The sequence below is a fragment of the Mustela erminea genome, chromosome 9 (genome assembly GCF_009829155.1).
Source record: "Mustela erminea isolate mMusErm1 chromosome 9, mMusErm1.Pri, whole genome shotgun sequence".
NCBI lineage: Eukaryota > Metazoa > Chordata > Mammalia > Carnivora > Mustelidae > Mustela > Mustela erminea.
The window spans coordinates 55,610,230-55,636,111 of record NC_045622.1 but is presented as its reverse complement, the minus strand read 5'-3'; the positions used below and the strand labels follow the sequence as shown (position 1 = coordinate 55,636,111).

General features: G+C 39.4%; 1 protein-coding gene across 10 annotated transcripts in view; it reads right to left on the bottom strand.

Moving 5' to 3' along the window:
• The window catches only part of C2CD3 (C2 domain containing 3 centriole elongation regulator), a 146,818-nt gene that overhangs the window by 53,903 nt on the left and 67,033 nt on the right, over positions 1 to 25,882 (bottom strand). For 9 of the 10 annotated variants that reach the window (XM_032358935.1, XM_032358937.1, XM_032358931.1 and 6 more), the window contains exons 16-24: positions 24,912 to 25,158; positions 22,039 to 22,219; positions 20,472 to 20,655; positions 18,993 to 19,165; positions 16,754 to 16,877; positions 11,017 to 11,285; positions 10,781 to 10,870; positions 3,251 to 3,853; positions 65 to 427 (exon numbers count right to left, since the gene is read on the bottom strand). In XM_032358935.1, coding sequence (XP_032214826.1) covers positions 65 to 427; positions 3,251 to 3,853; positions 10,781 to 10,870; positions 11,017 to 11,285; positions 16,754 to 16,877; positions 18,993 to 19,165; positions 20,472 to 20,655; positions 22,039 to 22,219; positions 24,912 to 25,158 — 2,234 coding nt within the window. The remainder of the gene's footprint in view (positions 1 to 64; positions 428 to 3,250; positions 3,854 to 10,780; positions 10,871 to 11,016; positions 11,286 to 16,753; positions 16,878 to 18,992; positions 19,166 to 20,471; positions 20,656 to 22,038; positions 22,220 to 24,911; positions 25,159 to 25,882) is intronic. The other variant, XM_032358932.1, reaches the window with a different exon arrangement.

The window sequence follows — 25,882 nt, the reverse complement described above, 5'->3', positions numbered from 1 at the left end:
ACCATAATCTAAGGAGTCAGATACATGCTCCTTTTACGCTCATACCTTTTAAGCTCATACCTACCTTTTAAGCTCAAATGCATCGCTCTTTCTACCAGGATACTGACTGCAAAAGTTCCATCCAATGTGGCAGGGCTCTCCTCGGCTGGGCTGACTTCCTTTGTGGTATTGCAAGGGACATGGGTGGAGGCAGGAGACTTCTGGACATGGGTGGAGGCAGGAGACTTCTGGCGGGCAGGTGATGGAGAGAGCTGAATCTCATCATTCCTTCTGGGGAACTGCTCAGACTCACTGTGGCTGCTGCAGTCCACAGAATCCAGCTCAGGAGCAGACCCAGGGTGTGGAGAAGGAGAGGAAAGAACCACATGAACTCGTAAGGCAGCTCCTGCGAGGTTGGAAGCATTTCGTCCAAATAGAGGATACACACCTGCAAGAGGATGAAGGCGGATAAGCCCAAGCAAGCAGGAACCAACAACACTCTCTAACCTTGGAAATGGTTCACTGAGAGCGCTTGAGGTCCTCTCTCCTTCAACAGGCTATAGGTCCCAATATACCAATTTGTAAAAGAAACTGTGAAGTCAGTATACGGTGTGAAAATGTTTACTCCCTTCTCCCCAATATGCACAATATCTCCATCAATGGAAAGTAGTGCAAGTTCAGATTTGAAGCCAAAGCCAAATGACTACTAGGCAGAGTTGCTGTGGAAGAGATTCACGAGCTGGGGTGAGCAGACTTAGATGACTTCTCAAGCCTTCTGAAAGTAAGATTATTATTAAAGCGGGAGTGGCCTGTCCTCTCAGTCACATGTCCCTCTGGCTCTCATCTATAGGCTTTCTCCTAAGGTCTTCTTCTTAGGAAGCTGTGCTGGTGCTCAACTTAGCCTGTTTCAGCAACTAAATATGTCTGGCAGTAGCCCTGAAGATCATCTGAAAATGAAGGAGGTGGCTTCAGCAAAGGAGGCAAGAAAGAAAAATAGGGGAATTCCTATTTGTTGACTGTTTCTCATGTGCCAGGATCTGAGGAGTTAGGTAACCTGCTAAGGTGAGTTCTCCAAAGTGGCAGATTTAATCTCAGGGATGTGAATTTATAAGCTTCCTGGATATTAAAATGAGATTTCATTATATAGCAGAAGGCACTGAGAATTCTTTCAGAATCTCAAAGTTTCGTTCATTAGGCTCATCTCAATTCAGGAAAATGGAGTTAACTGATTCACAGGAAGCAGTAACATGCAACTTTCCCTGTCTTTGTCAGTTTTTTAGGTAACCTCTTTTCTTGTGATGCAATGTGTGAATTATCATTATTACAAGGAGAAAGTAAGGCCAATAGGAGGCAAGACATCCATAAGCAACATAGCTAAAGCCTTATCCTCAAGACACTCAACAGCTACTTGGAAGGACAGTTGGGTGGATGACTGAATGGACTGCTTGGGTCATTCAATCAATACATCCAATACCACACCTTGTACAAAACCCATTTACAAGAAGATAAAAAGCGTAGACTGATGGGAGGTGGAGAAGTAGGAGAGAAATGGATAATCATAAAACTTAAATATTTCCTTTGTATCAGTCAATAAAAAGAGATATTTCTTCTTGAGTTCTGATCTTTAAATCTTTATTTAGTGTTCCAAACCTACTTTCTTCAGCAGAGTGAAGTTAAAAGTCCGTCTTTATGAACTTTAGTTCAAGTGAGCTGTGCTTACTTCAAAGATGTTTTCTGCAGGCTCTCTGAAGTGACTCTAGGCTCCCCCAACAAAATAGGGCACATGGAATCTAATGAGGTGTTCAATGGAGACAGAATTACACCTGCTGGGTCCAGAGAGAACCAGAGAATCTGAGATGATCACCCAAATACTTAGTTCTTACTTAGCTTGGGCCATCTGTGCAACAGGGTCAGAACACAAGACTAACAGAGCTATACAGGGTTGTGACTCAGTTTCTTTCGTTGTATAGTGGAGGAAATAACAACCAATCTTACAAGGAATATCCTAATGAATAAATATGTTTATAAGAATCTAGTCTGGTTATCTTCAATTCATTCTGCATTATAGTTACTAGATGCAGTCTTCTAAAATACAAAACTATCACTCTTCTATTCAGACCCCATTAGAATAGCTTTCCATAGCTCTCAGATAGAAGTCCGGTACTCTTGTCCACCTTTCTAACTTCATCTCCTTATCATCTTCCATCCTATATATCTTATGATCCAGCAGTACCAAATTACTTACAGTGCCTAAAAGGTATCAACCTGCCTCATGCCTCTGTACCTTCACAGGCTGTTCTCCTGTTTAGAGTATCATTCTTTGCCTTTTCATGGCTTATTCCTAAATCCTCTGAAACTAAGGTCAAGGATCATTTCCATTGAGATGTCATCCTTGAACCAAAGAGATGTTGCATTCCTGTGCTCCACAATACCACTGAGAATACCTTTTCATAGTTCTTATGGTTCACTGTAATTGTTTATTTACTACTCTATTCTCCCATTGACTATCTCTTACTCATCTCTGAATTCCCAGAGCCAATTATATGTATCAAGTACTGAACAAAAGTTTAAAAGAAAGCATCTAGCACATAATGCCGCTTGCAAAATGTTACCTTTTTCCTTTCTGCCTTGTGAGCCAATTTATTACTTTGTACATTTTCTTTATGATTTCAAGATGTGCAGACCAGAGAGAGAGGATATCCTAGTCTCACCAGCAGCTACGTTTTTCAGTGTATTTTAAAAACTAGCATTCTAGATTATCATAGAGGCTCTGATACATGAGTTTAAAGATAGTGCTCCCCCCCGCCAATTCACCCATTTTTATTTTACACAAATTGAGTACAATATTCTAGGCACTACGTTAGAGCTAAATCTGCTAAATTTGACTGCATTCTAAAGCTACAAAGTTCAGAGCCACTTTTCAGATCTGTGGTGACCCTACCAAGATATACTGTCATGAGGCAATGCCCTCTTTTAAGCAGCCAGTGGTGCTCTTTCCTTTTGAAAATTCTTTAGTTATAGGAAGCATTACTAAATTATTACTAATCTTTCAGCATACAATACTAGAAGAAAACACTTGCTAGCTGTGAGCCTGGGTAGTAATCTAACCTCTTTGAGCCTCCATTTACATGACTGTAAGATAGGTCTTATATCTATCTCCCAACACTGCTAGGAGGATCAAATAAAATAATGTCTGAGGGAGCTTATCACATAGTGCTTGTCACAGAGCAGGTGCTAAAACCACAAAAGCTGAGGCCAGTTCCTCACTTACCACTGACTGTTAATGTTCTTGCTGACCTCTCCCCAAGTCTGGCCAGGTCCACATAGGCTGAGCCAATCCAACTGTCCGTCTGGTGGGGCCTCTCCAAACTGTCATTGCCATAAGCCCGCCACACTTGGATCTCTAACCTCTCTTCCCTGAAATACCAAAGGAGTGATGGGCCCCTAGTGACTTCTGCTCTTCTGGATGCCTTGAAGGTAACCATGACCTGTTTTTTGTTTGTAGATTCCTTAGGCTTCTTGAGAGGGGTCCAGAAGGCCTCATGATCATACAGCTTATAGCGGAGGTAGCAGTATGTGTTCTTATGAATGTGGCTCTGGCCAGCAAGAAGCACACAATGGATGGGCAGCCAGAGCCTTGGGGTGGATATGGTGACAGTGGCTGGCTCCTCTTCATTCATCTTGACAAGATTCTTCAGATTATTCTCAAAGTTCCAGCCCAATAGCTCAGCAGCTTCCAATACCCGCTCTCTATCACCAGGATGCGTGAAGGAAACTGAAAGCTCCAGGCCACCCACAATCTTCTGCATGAGCTCCAAACCATGAGGCAGGGCCCCATCCTCCGGCAAAATGATAGGATACCATCCTGTGATCCCTTATGGAAAACAATTAAGACTTTCAATTAGTGTTTTAAGAATAAAATGATTTACCACTTCCTACTCCAGATCCACCATCACTCTGGCCCAAGACAGAACAGAAAACATATATCCGGGGTGCCTGTGTGGCTTAGTGGGTTAAACCTCTGCGTTCAGCTCGGGTCATGATCTCAGGGTCCTGGATCGAGTCCTGCATCGGGCTCTCTGCTTGACAGGGAGCGTGCTTCCCCCCTCTCTCTGCCTGCCTCTGCCTACTTGTGGTCTCTCTCTGTCAAATAAATAAAGTCTTAAAAAATATATATATATATACCCACAGAACATGGGAGTTTGTTTTCCCTGACTACTCAAAGACTATGAGATCAGGTGGAAGAACAAAGCCTAGGAATTGGAAGACCTGAATTCTCTCTTAGGCTCAGCCCCAAACCAGCAGTTCAGTCTAGGTAAGTCATTAATTTCATTCAACCTTGGTTTCCTTACCTAACAAATAGGAAAACTGGTGCTAATCTTGCCCACCAGACAAAATTGTTATAATCATCAAATGAGATAATGGTTTTGGAAGAGTTTGAAAAGAGAAGTGCTATAAAAAAATGTGAAATGGAGGGGTTGAAAGATGGAGGCCGAGTAGGAGGACCCTAGGCTCTACCTTGTCCCACAAATATTAACTAGATAACTATCAAATCATTCCAAGAACCCCAGAAATTGATCTGAAAACTGGCAGAACAAATCCCACAACTAAAGGTTGAGATGAGGACTCATCAAAGAGAGTAGGTAGTGTGGAGACACAGTTTAGGAGAGAAATGGTTTGTGACTGTTGCAGTGGGGAGGGAGTCATGGCCACAGAGAAGGGCAAGAGATACACTAGCACACAGAGGAGCTCACGGGAAAACTAATTCCCATAGCAATTGGCTTGGAAAGTGAGAGGAACTAATTTCATGAGTTTCTGCAACAAGTGGGGCTTAAAGCCTGAATTTTAAATTAGCATGCTTGGCTCTGATAGAGCCTGGAGGGCATTAAGGCTGCTCTTGGAGAGGAGGCAAACAGCCTGAGAAAATACAGTCTAGGAAGAACAATCTGAAGAGCACCTGGAACACATAATGGGGAGGTTATATGCTAACCTAATGGTAACCATAAATCAAAAACCACTAATAAATATGCAAGGTATAGGGACGCCTGGGTGGCTCAGTTGGTTAAGCGGCTGCCTTCGGCTCAGGTCATGATCCCAGCGTTCTGGGATCGAGTCCCACATCGGGCTCCTTGCTCGGCAGGGAGCCTGCTTCTCCCTCTGCCTCTAGCCTGCCACTCTGTCTGCCTGTGCTTGCGCTCTGTATCTCTCCCTCTAACAAATAAATAAAATCTTTAAAAAAAAAAATATGCAAGGTATAAAGAGAAAGAAATCCAAATATATTAAAGAAAATCAGCAGGCCATGAAAGGATCAGAGAAAATCTTCGGAAACAACCAAAAATAAGTAATAAAATGACAATAAATATTATCTATCATAAATAGACTAAATGCTCCAATCAAAAGACACTGAGTAAGAGAATGGGTGAAAAACAAGACTCATTTACATGCTGCTTATAAGAGACACATTTTAAACTTAAAGACACCTGCAGATTGAGAATGAAGGGATGGAGAAAAATCTATCATGCAAATGGATGCCGAAAGGAAGCCAGAGTAGCAATACTGATATTGGACAAAACAGACTTTAAAACAAACTGTAAAAAGAGACAAAGAAGGACAGTGTATACTAACAAAGGGGACAATCCAACAAGAAGATATAACAATTATAAATATTTATGTACCCAACATAGGAACACCCAAATACATAAACAGTTAAAAACAAACATAAAGGAACTAATCGATAACAATAAAATAACATTAGCAGACTTTAACATCCTATTTACATCAAGAGGTAGATCATCTAAACAGAAAACCAATAAGGAAACAATGGCTTTGAATGACCCACTGGAACAGATGGATTTAACAGATATATTCAGAACATTCCATCCTAAAACATCTGAATACACATTCTTTTCAAATACACATAGAACATTCTTCAGAACAGATTATATAGTAGGCCAGAAAACAAGCCTCAACAAATTCAGGAAGATCAAAGTTATACCATGCATCTTTTCTGACCACAATGCTATGAAACTAGGAAGTCAACCACATGAAAAAATCTGGGAAGAACACAAATACACGGAGGTTAAATAATATGCTACTAAACAATTACTGGGTCAACCAGGAAATAAAAGAAACAAAAGTAGATGGAAACAAATGAAAATGAAAACACAATGGTCCAAAATCTTTGGGATGCAGCAAAAGAAGTTTTAAGAGAGAAGTTTATAGCAACAGAGGTCCACCTCAAGAAGCAAGAAAAATTTCAAATAAACAACTTAACCTTACACCTAACCTAGAAAAAGAACAACAACAAAACCTAAAACTAGTAGAAGGAAGGAAATAATAAAGATTAGAGCAGAAATAAATGATAAAGAAACTAAAAATGTAATAGAACAGACCAATGAAACCAGGAGCTGGTTTCTTGGAAAAAAGTAAACAAAATTGGCAAGCATACAACAAAAGAAATAAAAGGCATCCAAATTGGTATGGAAGAAGTGAAATTTTCACTATTTGCAGATGATATGATACTGTATGTAGAAAACCCTAAAGATTCCACCAAAAATCTGGTAGAACTGATAAACAAATTCAGTAAAGTTGTAGGATACAAAATCAAGATATAGAAATCTGATGCATCTTTCTCCTCCCTCCCTCCCTGCTTGCTTGCTTTCTCTTCCTCCCTCCCTTCTTTCCTTCCTTCCCTTCTCCTCCTTTCAGTAGCCCAATGCAGGGCTTGAACTCACGACCCTAGGATCAAGACCTGGGCTGAGATCAAGACTGGATGCTTAACCAGCTGAACCACCCATTCGCCCTGTTGAATAAATACACCAATAATGAAGCAGCAAAAAGAGAAATTAAGGAAATAATCTTATTTGTAGCTGCATCAAAATAATAAGATACCTAGGAATAAACCGAACTAAAGAGTTAAAAGACTTATACTCTGAAAACTATAAAATATTGATGAAAGAAACTGAAGACAACACAAAGATATGGAAAGACATTCCATGCTCATGGACTGAAAAAATAATGTTAAAATGTCTATACTACTCAAAGATCTAAACATTTAAAGCAATCCCTATCAAAACACCAATAGCCCTTTTTACAGAACTAGAATAAACAATCCTAAAATTTGTATGGAACCAAAAAAGACCCCAAATAGCCAAAGAAATCTTGAAAAAGAAAGGCAAAGTTGGAGGCATAATTCTGGACCTCAAGTTATACTACAAAGCTGTAGTAATCAAAACAGTATGGTACTGGCACAAAAACAGTCACATAGGTCAATAGAACAAAATAGAAAACCCAGATATAAACTCACAATTATAACATCAATTAATCTTTGAAAAAGCAGGAAATAATATCCAATGGGAAAAAGGCACCACTCAGCAAATGGTGTTGGGAAAACTGGACAGTAACATGCAAAAGAATGAAACTGGACCACACTTTCTTAAACCATACACAACAATAAATTCAAAATGGACTAAAGACCTAAGTATGAGACCTGAAACCATAAAAATCCTAGAAGAGAACACAGGCAGTAACTTCTTTCACATCAGCTATAGCAAGTTTTTTCTAGGTATATCCACTGAAGCAAGGGAAATAAAAGCAAAAATAACTACTGGAACTATATCAAAATAAAAAGCTTCAAAACAGTGAAAGAAACAATCAACAAAACTAAAAGGCAACCTACTAAATGGAAGAAGACATCTGCAAAATGACATATCTGATAAAGGGTCAGTATTCAAGGGGCACCTGGGTGGCTCAGTGGGTTAAAGCCTCTGCCTTTGGCTCAGGTCATGATCCCGGGGTCCTGGGATCGAGCCCTGCATCAGGCTCTCTGCTCAGCAGGGAGCCTGATTCCCTTCCTCTCTCTCTGCCTGCCTTTCTGCCTACTTGTAATCTCTGTCAAATAACTAAATAAAATCTTAAAAAAAAAAAAGGTCAGTATTCAAAACATATATAGAACTTATACAACACAATACCCAAAAAACAAATACTCCAATTAACAAATTGACAGAAGACATGAACACACATTTCTCCAAAGAAGACATGCAGATGGCCAACCCAGACATGAAAAGATGCTCATCATCACTTATCATCAGAGAACACAAATCAAAACTACAATGAAGTATCACCTCATACCTGTCAGAATGGCTAAAGTCAACAACACATGTAACAACAGGTGTTAGCGAGGATATGGAGAAAGGGGAACCCTCTTACACTGTTGGTGGGAATATAAACTGGTGCAGCCATTGTGGAAAACAATATGCAGGTTCCTCAAAAGTTTAAAATAGAACTACCCTACGACTGAGGAATCGCATTACTGGCTACTTACCCAAAGAATACAAAATCACTAATTCAAAGGGATACCCACACCTCTGTTTACAGTAGCACTATTTACAATAGACAAGATACAGAAGCAGCCCACGCTGTGTACATTATCAAGGAATGGATAAAGATGTGAGATACACACACACGCACGCACGCGCGCGCGCGCGCACACACACACACACAGGAATATAATTCAGCTACAAAAAAGAATGAAATCTTGCCATTTTCAATGACATGGATAGAGCTAGAAAGTATAAGGTTAAGTGAAATAAATCAGAAAAGGCAAATACCAAAGGATTTCATTCCTGTGTGGAATTTAAGAAACAAAACAAATGAGCAAAGGGGGAAAAAGAGAGTGAGCAAGAGAGACAAACTAAGAAAGAGACTCTTAACTACACAGAACAAAGCGATGGTTACCAGAGGGGAAGGGGTGTTGGGCGGATGGGTTAAATAGGTGGTGGGGATTAAGGAGTGCACTTGTCATGATGAACAGAGGATAATGTATGGAATTGTTGAATTACTACAATTACTACATAGTACACCAGAAACTAATATAATACTGTATGTTAACTATAACTAAAGTAAAAACTTAAAAAAAAATGTGGTATATATACACAATGGAATATTATTCAGCCATAAAAAGAATAAAATCTTCCCATTTGCAGTGACAGGGATGGAGCTAGAAAGTATACTGCTAAACAAAGACAGAGAAAGACAAATACCATATGATACCACTCTTATGTGGAATTTAAAAAACTAAATGAGTAAAGGGGAAATAAAGAGAGAGAAGACAAATCAAGAAACAGATTTTTAGTTAGAGAGAACAAACTGATGGTTTCCAGAGGGGAGACCAGTGGAGAGATGGGTGAATTAGGTGATGGGGACTAAGGAGTGCACTTGCGACGAGCACGGGGTGATGTACTAAGTAGCCAAATCACTACATTATACACCTGAAACTAATATAACACTGTATGTTAAAAAAACAACAACCAACTTGCCTCATATGATCCATGTACCAATTCATTTCTCCAACCCTCAGTTTTTTCATCAGCAAAATGAGGAAATTAGGCTTCTACAGGCCTTCCTGAATTTAAGAATGTACAATTCAGAACTGTGTCTACATGAGGGATGGAGAAGAGGAGGAATACACTGAGAGGAATTAAAACAAAACTTGCCTACATCCTAAATCATTCCCCTTGAACCCATTAAAACACATACATATCACTTAGGGGGAAAAAAGTGAAATGTTATAAAAGTGCTATAAAACTGGGGAAAAGGCATGGGTCAGGAGATCTAGGGTCTAGTCCTAAGTCTCCCACTGAAGGAACTGCCACTTAGGACCAGGCACAAGATTTCAAAATAATAAAAGCTACTCTTTACTAAGTATCCACTGTGTGTCAGACATCCTCTTAGGGCTTCATATATAATAACTCACATATATATTACTTCTCCTGATAACTGGGATAATAATCCCTATTTTACAGATGAGAAAATGGAAGCTCAGAGACCTGCCTGGATAATTATAGCTACCATCTTGAACAAATAAGTGACATAAGTAAGAAACCCTCTATACCAAGTTGTATAGACTTTTCTCTGGCAGGCACACAGAGTACCTGTTAGACAGTACTGCTCAAATTTTAATTCACAATTAAATTTAGGAGATGTGTGATAGGATTCTAGATATTAGAATACACAGTCCTAGGGAGGATGATGGGCAAGAAAAGGAAAGCTGACATTTACCGAGTGCCTGCAATGTGTTGGATACTTTATATATCTGATTTCATCAGCTCCATGAGATCTGTCAGGATTAACTGTCTCCATTCATGAGATAAGAAAACTGAGGCTCAGAAGGGTCAAGGTCACTGAGCTAGCAGTTAAGTAGGACAGGTCCATTATTTCCAGACTGCCTTGGTGGCTGTCCCCTTTTAGGTTGTTACCTCATTCTTTATTCCTTCTACAGTGAGAGAAGAGGATACAGTGAAAAAGAATAGGTGAACCTGGACTTGATTTCCTGTATCACCACTCACTAGTTGTGTGGTTTTGGCAAATCACTTAAATTCTGTGAGCCTAAGTTTCCTCATCTGTAAAATAAAAATAGTAAGACCCTGTATTCCCACCAAGCAGGGTTATAATGAGGCTCACACAGTATCTGAGGAAATAGTTCACAGAAGGTTAAATAACACAATGGGTATCACCATATTTACTATTTGTAGTATCACCATCACCATCATCTTTCCTGGAGTAAGACAACAATACAAACAAAGCTTTGAGTTACTTTACTTTGTTAGAAGACTTTCGAAATGATTAGCAGAGGACTTAAAATACTTTTCAGTAAACTTCTAAGGTACCTGCAAGAATTCAAAGCATTTTTTAAGGGTCATGTTTTCTTCTGCATATCTTACAGGGAGCCATGCAAGATGATCTCTTGTAGGAAGGAAATGAGAAGGGGTAGAATTAGAAAGTGATTATCCAGCACCCTTACCAGATCTCTTGACCAGCAGCTCTTTTGTTGGAACCTTTACTACTCCAAGCAGATAATCTCTGAATGACTGAATACTGGTTATATCACTGGCTATCAAATCAAACAAAAAAGAGAAATTATTTAGTGCTTTATTGACCAAAGGCTAAATATTTCAGCATGTATTTTCTAGGGAGAGCTATAATATTCAAAACAGAGCCCCTTTTAATTCTGATTGTGGTTAGTCATTTGGTGTTCACCTGACTTGGTATCTTCATGATAAACAGCAAAAGTGACCTCTGCAAATTCCAACAGTTCTGCCAGGAAACAAGCCTCTCCACTGCAGTGCTGAGTCACCAAGTTGCATGGAAACTCAATGTGATGGGAAAACTCAGGGCAGAAGGAACAGGCTATGGGGCGGGTTCGGCGCTGTTCTCCCTTGGGCAGGAAGGAGAGATGAGTGGTGACAAAGGCATTGACCCCGACTGTGGCACTGAACTGTAGAGCGGGTTCCTGCTCGGCCAGAGCTCTGTAAAGGAATAAGGATGGGAATGAGATGGTAGTATCAAAAGTCAGCAGATTGCCTAGAAAACATCTGCACCATTTTCATGAGGCTACCAGGAACACTAACTGATCATGTATTTCCTATCTAGGCTTTGGGCAGAGCCATAATGTGCTTTCTTAGTCATCATTTAGATCATAGTTTATGTGTATGGGATGGGGGAAGACAACATTCACATGTTTACCAGAGTGATACTCCAAGAACACTCCTTTGTACTGTCAATGACCTTCAGCCAAAGACTACCAGGGAGCCATGGTAGTTGAACAAGTTGGTTCTATTGTTCATTACCACGAGAAAGAATATATACCAAGGGAAATTATGGGGAATTTTAGTAAAAAGCTATCAGAAAGGACTTATAGAACACTGAACTCATTTGCGGATTTGGAGGTTGTTTAAGGAAGTGGGGCTTTGCTCTGTATTGCTATTCTAATAAATCTTACCTAGGAAGGAAGGAAGACTAGAATAAGGCTAAGGCTGTAATTGGTAAAACAGCAGCAATAACTCATTTTGGCCAAGATGGGGGGATGTTAGGTATTTTGTGACTCATAATGACCTTGTTTTGGTTTGTATCTAGGCAAGATTACAGAGTAACTTTTTTTCTGTCTTCATTGTGGTTGCAAAGCAGCCTTATCTGATGTTGCTGTTCTGTGAGATTGCTTATGCTCAGCATGAAAACGCCAAGCCCAGCTACAAGTGTCAGATCAGTTTCCAGATGTCTCTGGAGCTGTTTTTCTCAGTAGAGATATACCACAACACAAAGACAGAACCTATCCGCCTTTAGCTGATACTCGTAAAAAGTCGTCAAGTCTTTCATGTGTGGGTATAGTATGAGACAAACTCCCTCATCCCAACTTCCCCAAGGTTACAAAAACTGACATTGAGGCAAAGGTCACTTCTTTTTATACATTTTTTTTTTTTTTTAAAGTAAGCTCCATGCCCAATGTGGGGCTTGAACTCATGACCCTGTGATCAAGAGTCTCATGTTCTACCAACAAACCAGGAATCCCAAAGAGGTCACCTCTTTTTGAAGCATTTCCTGATAACCACAAAGCATTCAGAGGGGTTCCTTCTTTATTGTTCTTGATATGCATTTTTAGAGGATAGTAATCTGGAGTTACATAGATCTGGGTTTTAATCTTGGCTCTATCATTTAATTAGATGTGTGACCTTGAACAAGTTATTCAAACTCTTCGAAGTTTCACTGTCTTCTCTACTAAAATGAGGATAGCATAAGGATACAACAAATACTAAAGGTTTATGCATAGTTATATGTGTACTGAATTTTCATTTCTAATGAAATTAACCTAAAATGATCATTAAAGTAGACTGGTATATGTCTATAAAATAGCATACTCGGAAATGTATATTGTGCATAGGAAAAATGAGGGAAATAAGTCAAATGCTAGTAGTGGCTAAAAAAACAAGGGTAAAATGTTCAAGTAGTGTCATAAAAATTATATAATATATACAAAGCAGAGTACCTGCCTACGGGTCATGAAAGGACTTTGAATATAGGAAACTCTCAGAGATGGCAGTGATAGCAAATAAAGTTTGGGCCCAAAGCCGGTCTGAATTTATTCATTCAGTAATTATTTCCCAAGCATCAGCTCTGTGTGTCATGCCCTGGGCTCAGAGCTAGATACATATAGTAGTGAAATAACTATAATTTCTTACTCTTGTGGAACTTAGTAAGTATTGCAGGGCCTCTGCTGTCAAATAAATGACTGTCTATATCTAGACTGTGATTTCTCTTCCTTTGATCTAATTATCTTTTTGCTAGTACTTCACCAGCAAATCAGTGAACCCATGTATGTTCACGAATTTTCTACTCATTCTCAGGTAAAGATGAGGTTAGTTAAAAAACTCTCATGAATAAGAAAGAAGGGATCTGTTTACACAGACATCGAAAATGTAATTTCAGGAAGACCTCTGGCACTTAAGATGAGGGTTGGTGTCTCTCTCTTTTTTAAAGATTTATTTATTTATTTATTTATTTGAGAGAGATGGAGAGTGTGTTCAGGCAGGGGATGGGGGAGGGGGAAAGAATCTCAAGCAAACTCACGCTGAGCAGGGAGCCAGATGCAGAGCTTGATCTCAAGACCCTTAGATCATGATCTGAGCTGAAATTAAGAGTCAGATGCTTAACTGACTGAGCCACCCAGGTGCCCTGAGGGCTGGTGTCTCTTGGTAAGAGAAGGTTGACTTCAGAGGACCTGCTATCTGGATACCAAGAATTCCTATCTTCAATAAGATGCAAAGTAAAACTTATTTCTGATTTTACTATATTTTGCTGGCTAAGAAGGGTAATGTTAATTATCTATACAAACGGAACTAATCACTTGTATAGTAATAATTTATTTATTTATTTTAAAAAATTTTTTTAAATTTTTATTTTTTAAAAATACTTTATTTATTTATTTGACAGAGAGATAGATCACAAATAGGCAGAGCAGCAGGCAGAGAGAAGGAGAAGCAGGCTCCCCACTGAGCAGAGAGCCCGATGTGGGGCTCGATCCCAGGACCCCGGGACCATGACCCGAGCCGAAGGCAGAGGCTTTAACCCTCTGAGCCACCCAGGCGCCCCTAGTAATAATTTATAAAATGACTTCATATTTATATTATATAAATATGTATATTTATATTATATGTATATATATATTATATAATATAAATATGTATATATATATATACACATTATAATTCTTATATTGATCCTTATAAAATCAGGAGAGGTATTCATAATGTTCATTTTTTGGATGAAAAAACTTAGACACAGAGAAGTAAAGAAACTAGCCCGAGATCACATACAGCTAGGAAGATGGGACTAGAAGGCAAGGAGTCCAATTTCTAGTGCAGTTCTGTTTCCATTATACCCTGTCTGTATATGTTTATACATAGTCTGTAAGACTGCCCCAAACTATAAAGAGAATAAAGTGTTAGAACTGCTCTGGCTTCTTACCCTTCCTTCTTGAAATAGTAACACAGACCAAAAGGGTTTACAACAAACTGCCTGCCACCCAATTTGACTCTTTTTATGATCCCAAGACGGGGACTACTGAGCTTATCTAGGAGAGAGCTACTGAGTATCTAAGCTCCAAGTCCTTCTCTGCCAATTAAATTGTGGTTAATTTGCAAATTCTGACCCAGGCTGGGTCTTACACAGAACAGGTACTCCCTGGACACAAGTTTCATGCCTCCATGCATTGCACATGTTCTTCCCTGTGAACAGAATAGTTTTCTCTTGGGCATTCTGGTAACTCCCACTCTTCTTTCAAGACTTGAGATTAAAGAGGGCTCTGAATGCCAAGTTGAGCAAGTTAGAGCTTCTCCTGAACCAGTAGTCCCTAGAGTGTGTATAACCTAGGGAATTTATATATAAGATAAACTACTTGGGCATAGGAAAAAAACATTAAAAGGTCTATATTTGTTATCTCACATGTTTAAGTTTTGTATATGTTTGTGTATGTTATTTTGTTTTGTATATGTTACTGTATATTTTATAATGTATTTATACATGAAGTATATAAGTATAGAATTTTTATAAAAAATACATTTTATAACATATTTATATATGAAATATGTAAGTATATGAAGATTTATACACAAAAAGTATACAGTTATTCAGAGTGTATGCTAAACTTTTTTGTTAATAGGAATGGATGATTAAAACTAGACCACTGCTACTGACAATGGGAAAACCATCAAAAGTTTTAATGTGAGGGAATGACATGATTTAAAAACTGCCCTGGTATCACGTACACTAAAATGAATATTCCAGCAATCACTGGAGTGATTGCTTAACAGTCATTCCAACAATCACCGGAAGTCCATTTGGAGATTTGATGATGAAAAATATTAACCAGGCTGAACATTTTTCCAACTGCTTCAGTGTCAGATCTCACATGGCAGTAATTCAATTTGTTTTTTACAGACTAAAGTTAAAGTGATCTGTGATCTGACTCTAAAGTTATAACAAGGGAAAAAATTATGGAACACTTACCTACTTTTTTCTTGAACTTCTGTCCAAAGTGAACTAGTCTATGGTAGAAGCTTGACTTAATTCTCTTTCTTACTAGCACTTGTTAAGTGCTAGAATTATGCTATGTGGTGGCAGGGGGCAGAGAGGAGTTCAGACAGTGACTAGAGGAACTTACAGCCTTGTGGGGGAAACTCATGTATGCAAATCCCTGAAACTGAGTAATATGGACTTATAACCAAGGTGCTAAAAGACAGGACAGGGGCACCTGAGTGGCTCAGTTGGTCGGTTGTCTGCATTTGGCCCAGGTCATGATTCCAGGGTCCTGGGATTGAGCCCCATACTGGACTCCCTGCTCAGCAAGGAGTCTGCTTCTCTCTCTCCCTCTGCTACTCCCACTACTTGTGCTCTCTCTCAAATAAATAAATAAATACATAATTAAAATCCTTCAAAAGAAACAAAAGACAAAGGACAAAGTGCCACGTCTGTCTACATGTAGGAAGAAATAAGGGAAGTACGAACAAAGGCCTAAAGGAGATAAAAGAGGGCCATGCTGTGACACCTGGGTGGCTTACTCCGTTAAGCATCTGCCTTCAGCTCAGGTCATGATCCCGGGGTCCTGGGATCAAGTCCTGCACTGGACTCCTTGCTCAGGGGGGACCCAGCTTCTCCCTTTGCCCCTGCCTGCAGCTCCCCCTGCTTGTGCTCTCTCTCTCTTTGACAAATAAATTCAAGTAAAAATCCTAAAAAAAAAAAAAAAGAGAGAGAGAGAGAGAGGGCCATTTTCTTCATATATAGCAACAGTGCTCAACAGAAAAGAACCAGCAAGACAGATTCCCTAAGGGGAAAATGAGCTTGGCGTGTTCAGAAGCAATAAGGCCAGGGGCCAGAGTACAGTAAGCAGAGTGGAGATGAGCAGAAGATAAAGTCATAAAGATAATAAGGAGCCAGGTCATGTGGGGTCTCATAGCCATTTTTAGTCGTCTTTTACTTTGAATGAGATGAAAAAGTCACTGATGGGTTTTAAGCAGGGGTGTGGTCAAGGTCTGACTTAAATTTTCATAGGGTCACTGGTTTCTGTGTTGAGAATAGACTGAAGGGGAACAAGCTAGAAATATGGGAGGTGGTAATCACAGACGGAATATGGGATTACAGAAGAGTTGTGGTGATGGTCCTGGCTTGGTTTGAGGGTATAGGGTATGCCTGTGTAAACGAGTGGTTAAGCAGAATAGAGGATAAGATTAAGGTACAAAGTTGCTAATAACAGTTGAAATAATAAAGTTTATAAGTGGTTTACTCATGTATACTTTTACACGCTTTCTTAAGAGAAAAAGAAAAATAAAGCTGTGCTTAATAAACTGGAATTTGTATACAAGGGAAGTTCTGCATATCTGAGTCTCATATACTGTGTGGACTACAGGAGAAAAAGACGAGGACTATTCTTCCAAGGTGGACTTACTTGGCTGCTGCTTGCAGGCCACAGGCTCTGATAACCTGGACTGAGATAGAGACAGCTCGGGCAGCAAGAACTCCCTCTGCTGTCCTGGGAGTACGCCTGTACCTTAGTCCCACATCCAGTAAACCTTATGTGGACAAAAGGAAAAAAGATAAAAAGGTTAGTTGGAAGAGTCTCTGTTCTACCAAACCCCAAGCCCTGGTCAGAAAGAAGAGGATAAACACCCTAATGAACAATAAGGGGCATTAGCAGTGAGACAAAATGTCCATGGCCAGAATTACTTTATATTATTGTGTAAGGGCCTATTCAGCCAGAGCGGCCCCACACCAGTTGAACTGCCATTTTGTTGTAAAACTTAAATTGCCTCTGCCTACCCGCCCCCCCACCCCCAGGGGAACTTACTTAAAAACAAGTCCTAGAAACCAGTCCCAGGAACAAAGCCCAAATACAAGGGTGGGTCAGGCCAGGTGGCGACATCCGATGGGGTGGGGGGCGCGGGCATACTGTCTCCCTAGTTACCAAGGAGTAAGGGCCCCGCCCTTTGGGCACCTTTTGGGCGCCAATTCTGACCAAGGTGATAGGCTGGTTCAAATGTCTACTAGGGTAATTGTAATTCAATTGGTCACCTAGCATGACTGTGCAGCTTTCTCTATGTGTTACAATTTCATTGGCTACCTGTGCGTGGCCAGGCCCAACCACACGGCCTTTGCTCTATAAAAGCTAGTCTGTGAAACAAAGAGGGGTCGCCCTCTCTGTAAGGGGCGGCCCCGACCCGTCTGTTTGACTGTCGGTTTGATTCTTGATACTTGGCGCAAAATAAAGCTTTGCTTGACCTTCGCTTTGTATCAGTCTTGCTCCTTTAATCACGGACCCATTATTGGGGGACCCAACATTGGAGACCCAACAATTGTATGCCAGGACTAATAAAAGCAGAAGAAAATTTACTATTTTTACTCTGCATCCAAGAAACTATGTCAGAGGCAGAACTCAATTTCAGATTTTTTAAAACTTCCAATTATTTTTTTTAAAAGATTTTTAAAATTTATTCATTTGAGAGAGAGAGAGAGAGAATGAGCAGGGTGGGGGAAATGGTGAGGGAGAGGGAAAAACAAACTCCCCACTGAGCAGGGAGCTGGTGCGGGGCTCGATCCCAGGACCCCAGGATCATGACCTGAGCTGAAGGCAGATGCTTAATGCCTAAGCCACCCAGGCGCCCTTCTTTTTTAAACTTTTATTTTTTTTTAAAGGTTTTATTCATTTATTTGACAGAGATCACAAGTAGGCAGAGAGGCAGGCGGGGTGAGGGGGGAAGCAGTTTCCTGCTGAGCAGAGAGCCTGATGCAGGGCTTGATCCCACGACCCTGGCACCATGACCCGAGCCAAAGGCAGAGGCTTTTAACCCACTGAGCCACCCAGGCGCCCCCCTTTTTTAAACTTTTAAAAGATTTTCACACTTACACTTTTATTACCCTTCTACTAACCACCACCTGAAACACCCTTTATATGCCATCCTTTTATAAAAATTCTACCTTCCTATTATCACATTTCAGAGAAAGCGTTAAGAAACAACAGAACAAGCTGATCAGTGACAGGAGGAACACCTCAACCTTTATCGTGGCAAAAAACCCCTTTTGCTTTGGCAGATACTCTCCAGCAAGTAAGCACATTAACTTGATTTAGGAGGCCAGTTCTAGTTATCTGATGACGTACCTGGAGGGTAGGTCAGCTTACCAAAACAATTAGGATATAATTCAAAACTCCAAATTCTAATGAATCCCTTTCAACTTTAAATCCTAACCTCTTCCTCCCTTACAGTGAATTCTCTGGTCATGCTAACTGTATCTCACCAATCCCGTATCTGCTCATGTTATCCTGGAATAATAATTCTCTGAGTACACCTACATAACACATAGGATTTATGCTGTGAGGCTTCTTAAATGCTTGCTGAAGTTAAAGGTGAAATGAGACAAGCAACATTTATGCAGACAGTCCATGGAAATATGAATTTTATAAAATTAGACAAAATTTACATGCAATAAACTCATATGTTCATTTTTCTAAGGTAGATCATAGTTTTCATGGGCCCAGCACGCTTCCGCTGCGCAACTCTGCTAGATCATAGTTTTCATGAGATTCTTAAAAGGGTAAGTCTCTCAAAATATGAAGAGTCACTGTTTACTGAGAAAAGGGATATTTACGTGTACTGATTTCGAAAGGGAGAGACAAAGCAGTTTTCAATTACCTGATGACTGGTTCCTCAATTCTTTCCTGTTCTCAAGCCTGGGGGTTAAAGGGAGATTAAAGGTCTGTATTCCCACATCCTCACGGTGCTGCATGGTTACCATGGCACAGATCCTTGATAATGGCAAGGTTCCTTTGGCAACCACCTGGTCTCTCACGTTAGGATAATAGTATCTGTAAGCCGCAAAAGCATAAGCTGTCAGTATGAAGAATTACATGGATAAATGATTCAATTTGCTCAAGGGATCAGTTTTTGGTATCAAGTTATCTTTGGAGCCTGGCTGTTCTGTATTGGTAGCATACAGTTGTGGTCATGTCTGGCTGGATTTATTGCCTGTCATGTGGAGAAGGAACTCCATAAATTATACAAACAACAGAACAACTTTCTGTTCTACAGAAACTACAAACTTTCTGTTTGGTTATCTGCATCTGACTTGGACTTCTGGGAGTAGTCACTTTTGAGAGCATTCATCCTGTAGCAGCAAAAGTGGTTTTAAGTGGAGCAGCCTCAATTTTCTTCTGTGGCTTGAGGCCTAAGTCCCTCAAATTTAAAGGATCTCTTAGTACCTACTCTATTTCCTTCTCTTGTCAAAATATTTCATCCTTATATGTTTTATATTTTTTAATTTTATTTTATTTTATTTAAGATTTTATTTATTTATTTGACAGACAGAAATCACAAGTAGGCGGAGAGGCAGGCAGAGAGAGAGAGCAGGAAGCAGGTTCCCCACTGCCCACTGAGCAAAGAGCCTGATGCGGGGCTCGATCCCAGAACCCTGGGATCATGACCTGAGCCGAAGGCAGAGGCTTTAACCCACTGAGCCACCCAGGCGCCCCTCCTTATGTCTGTTTTAAATCAAACCTAAATTCACCTGTTTTTGGGAAAAGTTTCTGGCAAATGAATAGAACTCTTCCTTACTTCTGCCCCAGATGCTCTGTCTTCTTTTATATCTACATACCCTTTGTCATTTTTGTTGGTTTCTTGGGAGTAGGGATGCAAAGGAGGGTGAGCATCTACATTCAGGTAAAGTCTGTGACACGAGTGGATTTATATTTTACGAAGGCTACTCTTTGGGTGGTGGGAAGAAAGGATTATAAGAAATAAGTTTAGAAGTGGGGAGACCAGTTAGGAGGCCATTAGCAATTTAGGCGTGATAGGATGAGGGACTGAACCAAAAAGGGAAGTAAACAGAAAATGGGTGACCGAATACTTAAGAGCAATAGGAGGTAAAACTGATAGAACTTCACTTCCAAATGTTACACGTGGTTAAAAGCATGAGATATAACTGCTCCCAAGAGCCTAATAATTCAGATTTCAGTAAAATCTGGAGAAGAGTCACTCACTAACAAGTCAGATGATATAAAGTAGGGTAGAAGGGATTGCTTAGTTTCCTTACATTTCAGCCTAAGCTGTGAAGGGAAGCATGATCTATGACTGCGTACTTCCTTTCTAGATACAAAAACTGGTTTCACGTTATACCTGCACCAGATTTCAAACTGGACTCCACCACCAGGAACAAGCCCCTGTGCAGAGAAGGCACTCAGTAGAAGCCTTTGCACTGGAACTTCACTTGGCAAAAGGAGAGAGTGATGGTGTTCACTATTAAAGATGGGATCTGGAACACAGAGTGTGGTTGCAGATCTGAAAGGCTTCAAAGAGATTCCTTTGGAAAAGAAAAGCAATTCAGAATAATCCAACATAACATTTAGTGTTTTACAAGTAGTAGGACAATATGTTAATATCCAGTATTATTCCATTTTATCCTCACTATATGAGGAAAACAAAACAACTATTACTTCTACTTAACAGACAGAATATGGACATATTGAGGTTCCATAGTGAACCTTTATCTTCTATGTTACTTCTACCAAGGTCCATTTCCCTAGAAGCTATGGTACCCAAAGGTTCCATGATAATACAGAAGAAAGAGATCGTTTTGTTGCTGGACAATATCTAAGGGTTGCAATTCCTACACTTTCTTGTCAATACCTGTTAGCCTATTCTTTGTTTTAGTTTTTTGGTTTTTAAATTATTGCCAGCTTGGTGAAAAGAAGTGTATCTTGTGTTGCTTTTGGTTTTCATTGTCAAATGGCTAATGATGCTGAGTATCTGTGCTTATTGGCCCTTGTACATCTTAGGAGAAATGTCTATTCAGATCTTCTGAATATTTTTTAATCAGATTGTTTTTTATTATTATTTGTAAGGTTTTTTTAAAAAAAATATATTCTGGATCTAAGTCCCTTATTTCAACCTCCAAAATCAATACTGGCATCGCTTTTGCAGTTATTTGTGGATGTGCTGGGAATGGCAAAACATCTGAGTCACCTGACTTGATCATTCCCAGCTGAGCTTGAACAAACTGACACTCTGACTTCTTGTTTCAGCTCTCAGGGATGATCAGATGATGGAGACGGCAGAGGCTAGTGTGGTGTAGTGCAAGAATATCTGGCTCTGGGGCCAGCTGAATGGGGTCTGAATGTGAACCTTGTTATTATCACTGGGGCAGCTTCAGTCACTTAACATTTGTGAACCTTTTCTTGCTTTCAAAAAATAAAGTAAAATCTACTAGAATAAGTTATTTTAGGACTTATAATTATGATCTATGTGCGATATATATGTACATATTTCCCCTAAGAGCAGTGGTTCGGTATTCTTTAATTCAGTATCCCTGATATTGCTATGTTATGCAGAATATAACTATTGTGAGTAATGAGAATCAATTGTATGTGTACAGGTTAAGAGTGAGTAGGCATGTAAATGAAATAAGATGGGGCAAAATATAAGTAATTTGTGGATCTAGGAGAAGGGTATATAGAAGTTCTTTGTACCATTTTTGTTAAATTTTCTGTAAATTTGAAATCATATCAAAATAAAAAGTTACAATAAATAACATAAGAAAAAAAAATCTTAGCCCATCTCCTGTACTACCCAGGTTAAGACTAGAAACATTCAGGAACACAGAATTCATTCAGGAAAAAACAAAATTGTAAGTATAGCCAAGGAAAGAACCACACAAGAATGAGAAACTCTAACCTCCCAAACCTACCGTTTTCAGGGAACTCAGATCCTTTTAGCACACTGGATTGGGAGTCTTGAACTGGAAAGTAGTATTGGACATAACAATCTGCTTCTCCCCAGACTGTTGCCTGAAGAGGGGCTAACCCTTTAACTTTCTTTACATGGAGCTCAAAGTGATGCTCCATCAATCCACTTCTTTGGTCCTCCATCTATTAAATGAAACAGAGATATTGGTAAGCTTTAAAGAAAAACCTTTTTTAGAATATTCCTTTTTCTCTATGAAACCTGAGTCTAGATGAATAGGTGTAATTAGCTGATACTAAAACAGATACTTAATTTTCACTGTGTATAAATCTCACAACTGCTCACTGTAATCAGATCAAGAAAGATTTACTCTAGACTATGAGACCAGGTCAATATTAAAAAAATTCAAAAATGTAGTTCACTGCATTAATGGAACAAAGGAAAAAACATGACTGTCTCAATTTATGTCTCAATAAATGCTAAAAAGGTATTTAATAAAATCCAACACTGGCTCCTGATTATTGGTACCCTAAGAACAGAATACATTAAGAATATCCCGGGGTACCTGGGTGGCTTAGTGGGTAAAAGCCTCTGCCTTTGGCTCAGGTCATGATCTCAGGGTCCTGGAATCAGGCAGGCCCCACAATGGGCTCTCTGCTTGGCTGGGAGCCTCTGCTCCCTGCACCCCCATGCCTGCCTCTCTGCCTACTTGTGATCTCTGTCTGTCAAATAAATAAATAAAATCTTAAAAAAAAAAACCCTAATAGGATAAAAAATATATACATGAAGCAAATACGTATTAACGCACTAATTTTCTTTAAGTAGGCTCTACACCCAATGTAGGGCTCAAACTCACAACCCTGAGATCAAAAGTTGTGCACACCACTGACTGAGCTATCAGAACCCCCAATTTACTTACTATTTTTAATTAAGTTGAGAATAACACTGAGACTATTCATTAATGGTAAGGACTATTAGGGGAGGTTGTGAACATATCATTACTGAAGTACTGGTAATAATTTAAGGTTTTTATTATTTACTGTAGCCAGGCACTATACTAAGCCCTTCACCTGCAGTAGCTAATTTAACAAGCAGAGCTAACAACAGCAGAACCAGGGTTTGAATTCAGGTAGCCTGACTCTACAGCCAGGCTCTTTACTTCTACTCTAAACAGCTTCAACAGACACAACTGGTAATTGGGAATATTTATAAAGAGGGACTTCAGGATTCAGACAGGGGTCAAACTGTATGATCTGTATGTACTTAATATTCTAACTAATAATCCCATGAATTTGGAATAGAAATTGCATAAAGTCTTTGCTTTGTATTCTAAAAACATATCAGCAATACCTGCTCCAAAACCTTACGTAGGGAAACAGAGAACTTTCAATTTGATTCCCCAGAGAAAAATATGGGTTAAAAAAACCTCTCATAGGGACGCCTGGGTGGCTCAGTTGGTTAAGCAGCTGCCTTCGGCTCAGGTCATGATCCCAGCGTCCTGGGATCGAGTCCCACATCGCGCTCCTTGCTCGGCAGGGAGCCTGCTTCTCCCCCTGCCTCTGCCTGCCATTCTGTCTGTCTGTGCTCGCTCGCTCTCCCTCTCTCTCTCTGACAAATAAATAAAATCTTAAAAAAAAACAAAAACAAAACAAAAAAAAAACCTCTCATAATCTCAGCAGCTGCTTAATTTGGCCATATAGTATTAGAGTAATTTATTAATTCAGTTCTGCAGATGCTGAAATGGATGAGCGACATGAATGTAGGAAGAAAAACAACCGTATTTATAGATATCTAATCTTTAAAATAGTTCTTTTATGCTCATAGTAATATTCTCTAATTTTTGGTATGGAATTTAATAAAATTGGAGTCTAGGGTCGCCTGGGTGGCTCAGCGGGTTAAGCCTCTGCCTTCGGCTCAGGTCATGATCTCAGGGTTGTAAGATCAAGCCCCACATAGGGCTCCACAGCAGGAAGTCTGCTTAAGAGTCTCCCCCTCCTTCATTGCTCTCCCCCCCATCACGTATATGCTCAATCTCTCTCTTAATAATAATTAAAAAAAAAAAAAAAAAGCCCGTGTCTGAACTCTGATTCTTCCATTCTTAGCCATGAGACCCTAGACAAATAACTTCTTTTGACTCTGTTTCATCACCTAAAAAGTGAATGACAATGGTTCCCCTCATGTAGTATTAGGGAAATAAACATGCAAAAGTATATCAATGTGTTTTCTCAATTGTACAGCACTGTACAAATTACTTTTAAAAATTTACTGGTAGAAAAGCAAGGAACTTCACTATAACTTCCCAGCGTGGATTTGGTTAAGAAACAGAATAAGATTTTGTGGGCCTACATTTGGGATCATTGTCAACCTCCCACCCCTCTTCCCCACCCCCGGATTATCTTCTTTTTAATTAAGACCTTTTAAAATGCAGTTTTAGGTTCACCCCAACTTTCTAAAAGACAATTAATTAATTTAGTAAATTAGACGATTAGGATGTGGTTGACAATTAAGAGTTTTTTTATAAATTCAAAATCTCAGAAGGACAGATATATATTTAAAACACAAAAATAATTGCTTGGATCTACAGAATGCATTGGAGTGCAAATATGTTCCTTTTCTCTACTGAAATAAGGATCTGGGACAATGGTTTCATTAAAACACACAAGATAAAATGAGATTATGAAATTTAAAATTTGCAAATAGATCTTAAGTGCTCTCAACTACACACATAAAAAGGTAAATAGATGAAGTGACTGATAATTTTAAATGGCTTCATTGTGGTTGGTAATCCTTTCACAATGTTACCTATATTAAAGCATCACGTTGTACACTTAAAATGAGATTATGGTTTTTGTAAACAATCAAGTGTTTAGTCACTACCACATTAACAGATGCTGTAGATGGCTGGTCCAAAAAATGGGTTGGCCTAGGACTGAAGGGAGGAAGTGTTCCTTCTTCATTCTTTAATCTCTGCAGTGCCATTATCTGATCTGAAGAACCCATGGCTAAAAAGACACGAAGACTCCCGTTTTGGTGGCCTGAGAACACATCAATCACAGGCATGTAGCTGTCAACAGCAACAACTGGGTACTGAGCATCAAGCAGCAGGCGAGAAATTTTGGGATCTCTAGAGGGAGAGAATATTGCAAATGAAAAAATAACAATCATCAATTATGTCACAGAGCTGCTACTGCATTTCCTACTTGGCTTATTTTCTCAGTTTGTTAAAAATGGGTCTACAAACTAGAAAATACTGGTTTGAAAAACACGACTTTACCATAGCTCATCAAAGAAAAATGATCAGGCAGTTAACTTCCAAATGTAGCAATTTGAAAGCAGAGAATGTCTGATTTATGTCTGTTATCATCATGACCCCAAACCCAGCATCTGGGCTTGTGCACTATGTCAGTACAGGCTTGCTGAATTGCATTACTTTACAGGGAGGAAGAGTGGTCAACATGAAATGGACTTTGGAATCTGGCAGATACGATGTAGATACTATTATCATTAATATTTGCCATCGATAATCCTACCACTGCAAAAGTTGGTATTATCCACCATTAGATGAGAAAAAGTCCAAATACTCTTCATTATACCATGCTGAGTCTTAGCTCTGTTACTTACTTGCTGAATGACTCTCAGTAATCAATTTAACCTTTCTAACTGTTTCCTCTTCTATAAAATGTAGGTAATAAAACTTCCATCAAAGGGCAGTTATTAGGATTAGATGAGATAACAAACCTAAAATACCAACTATAATACTTAGTAGGTAAAAGTACTCAGTAACTGAGTAGATAATGTTTTATGCTCTTTCAGCAAAGAATGGGGTCTAATGAAGTGAGAAGGGAAGG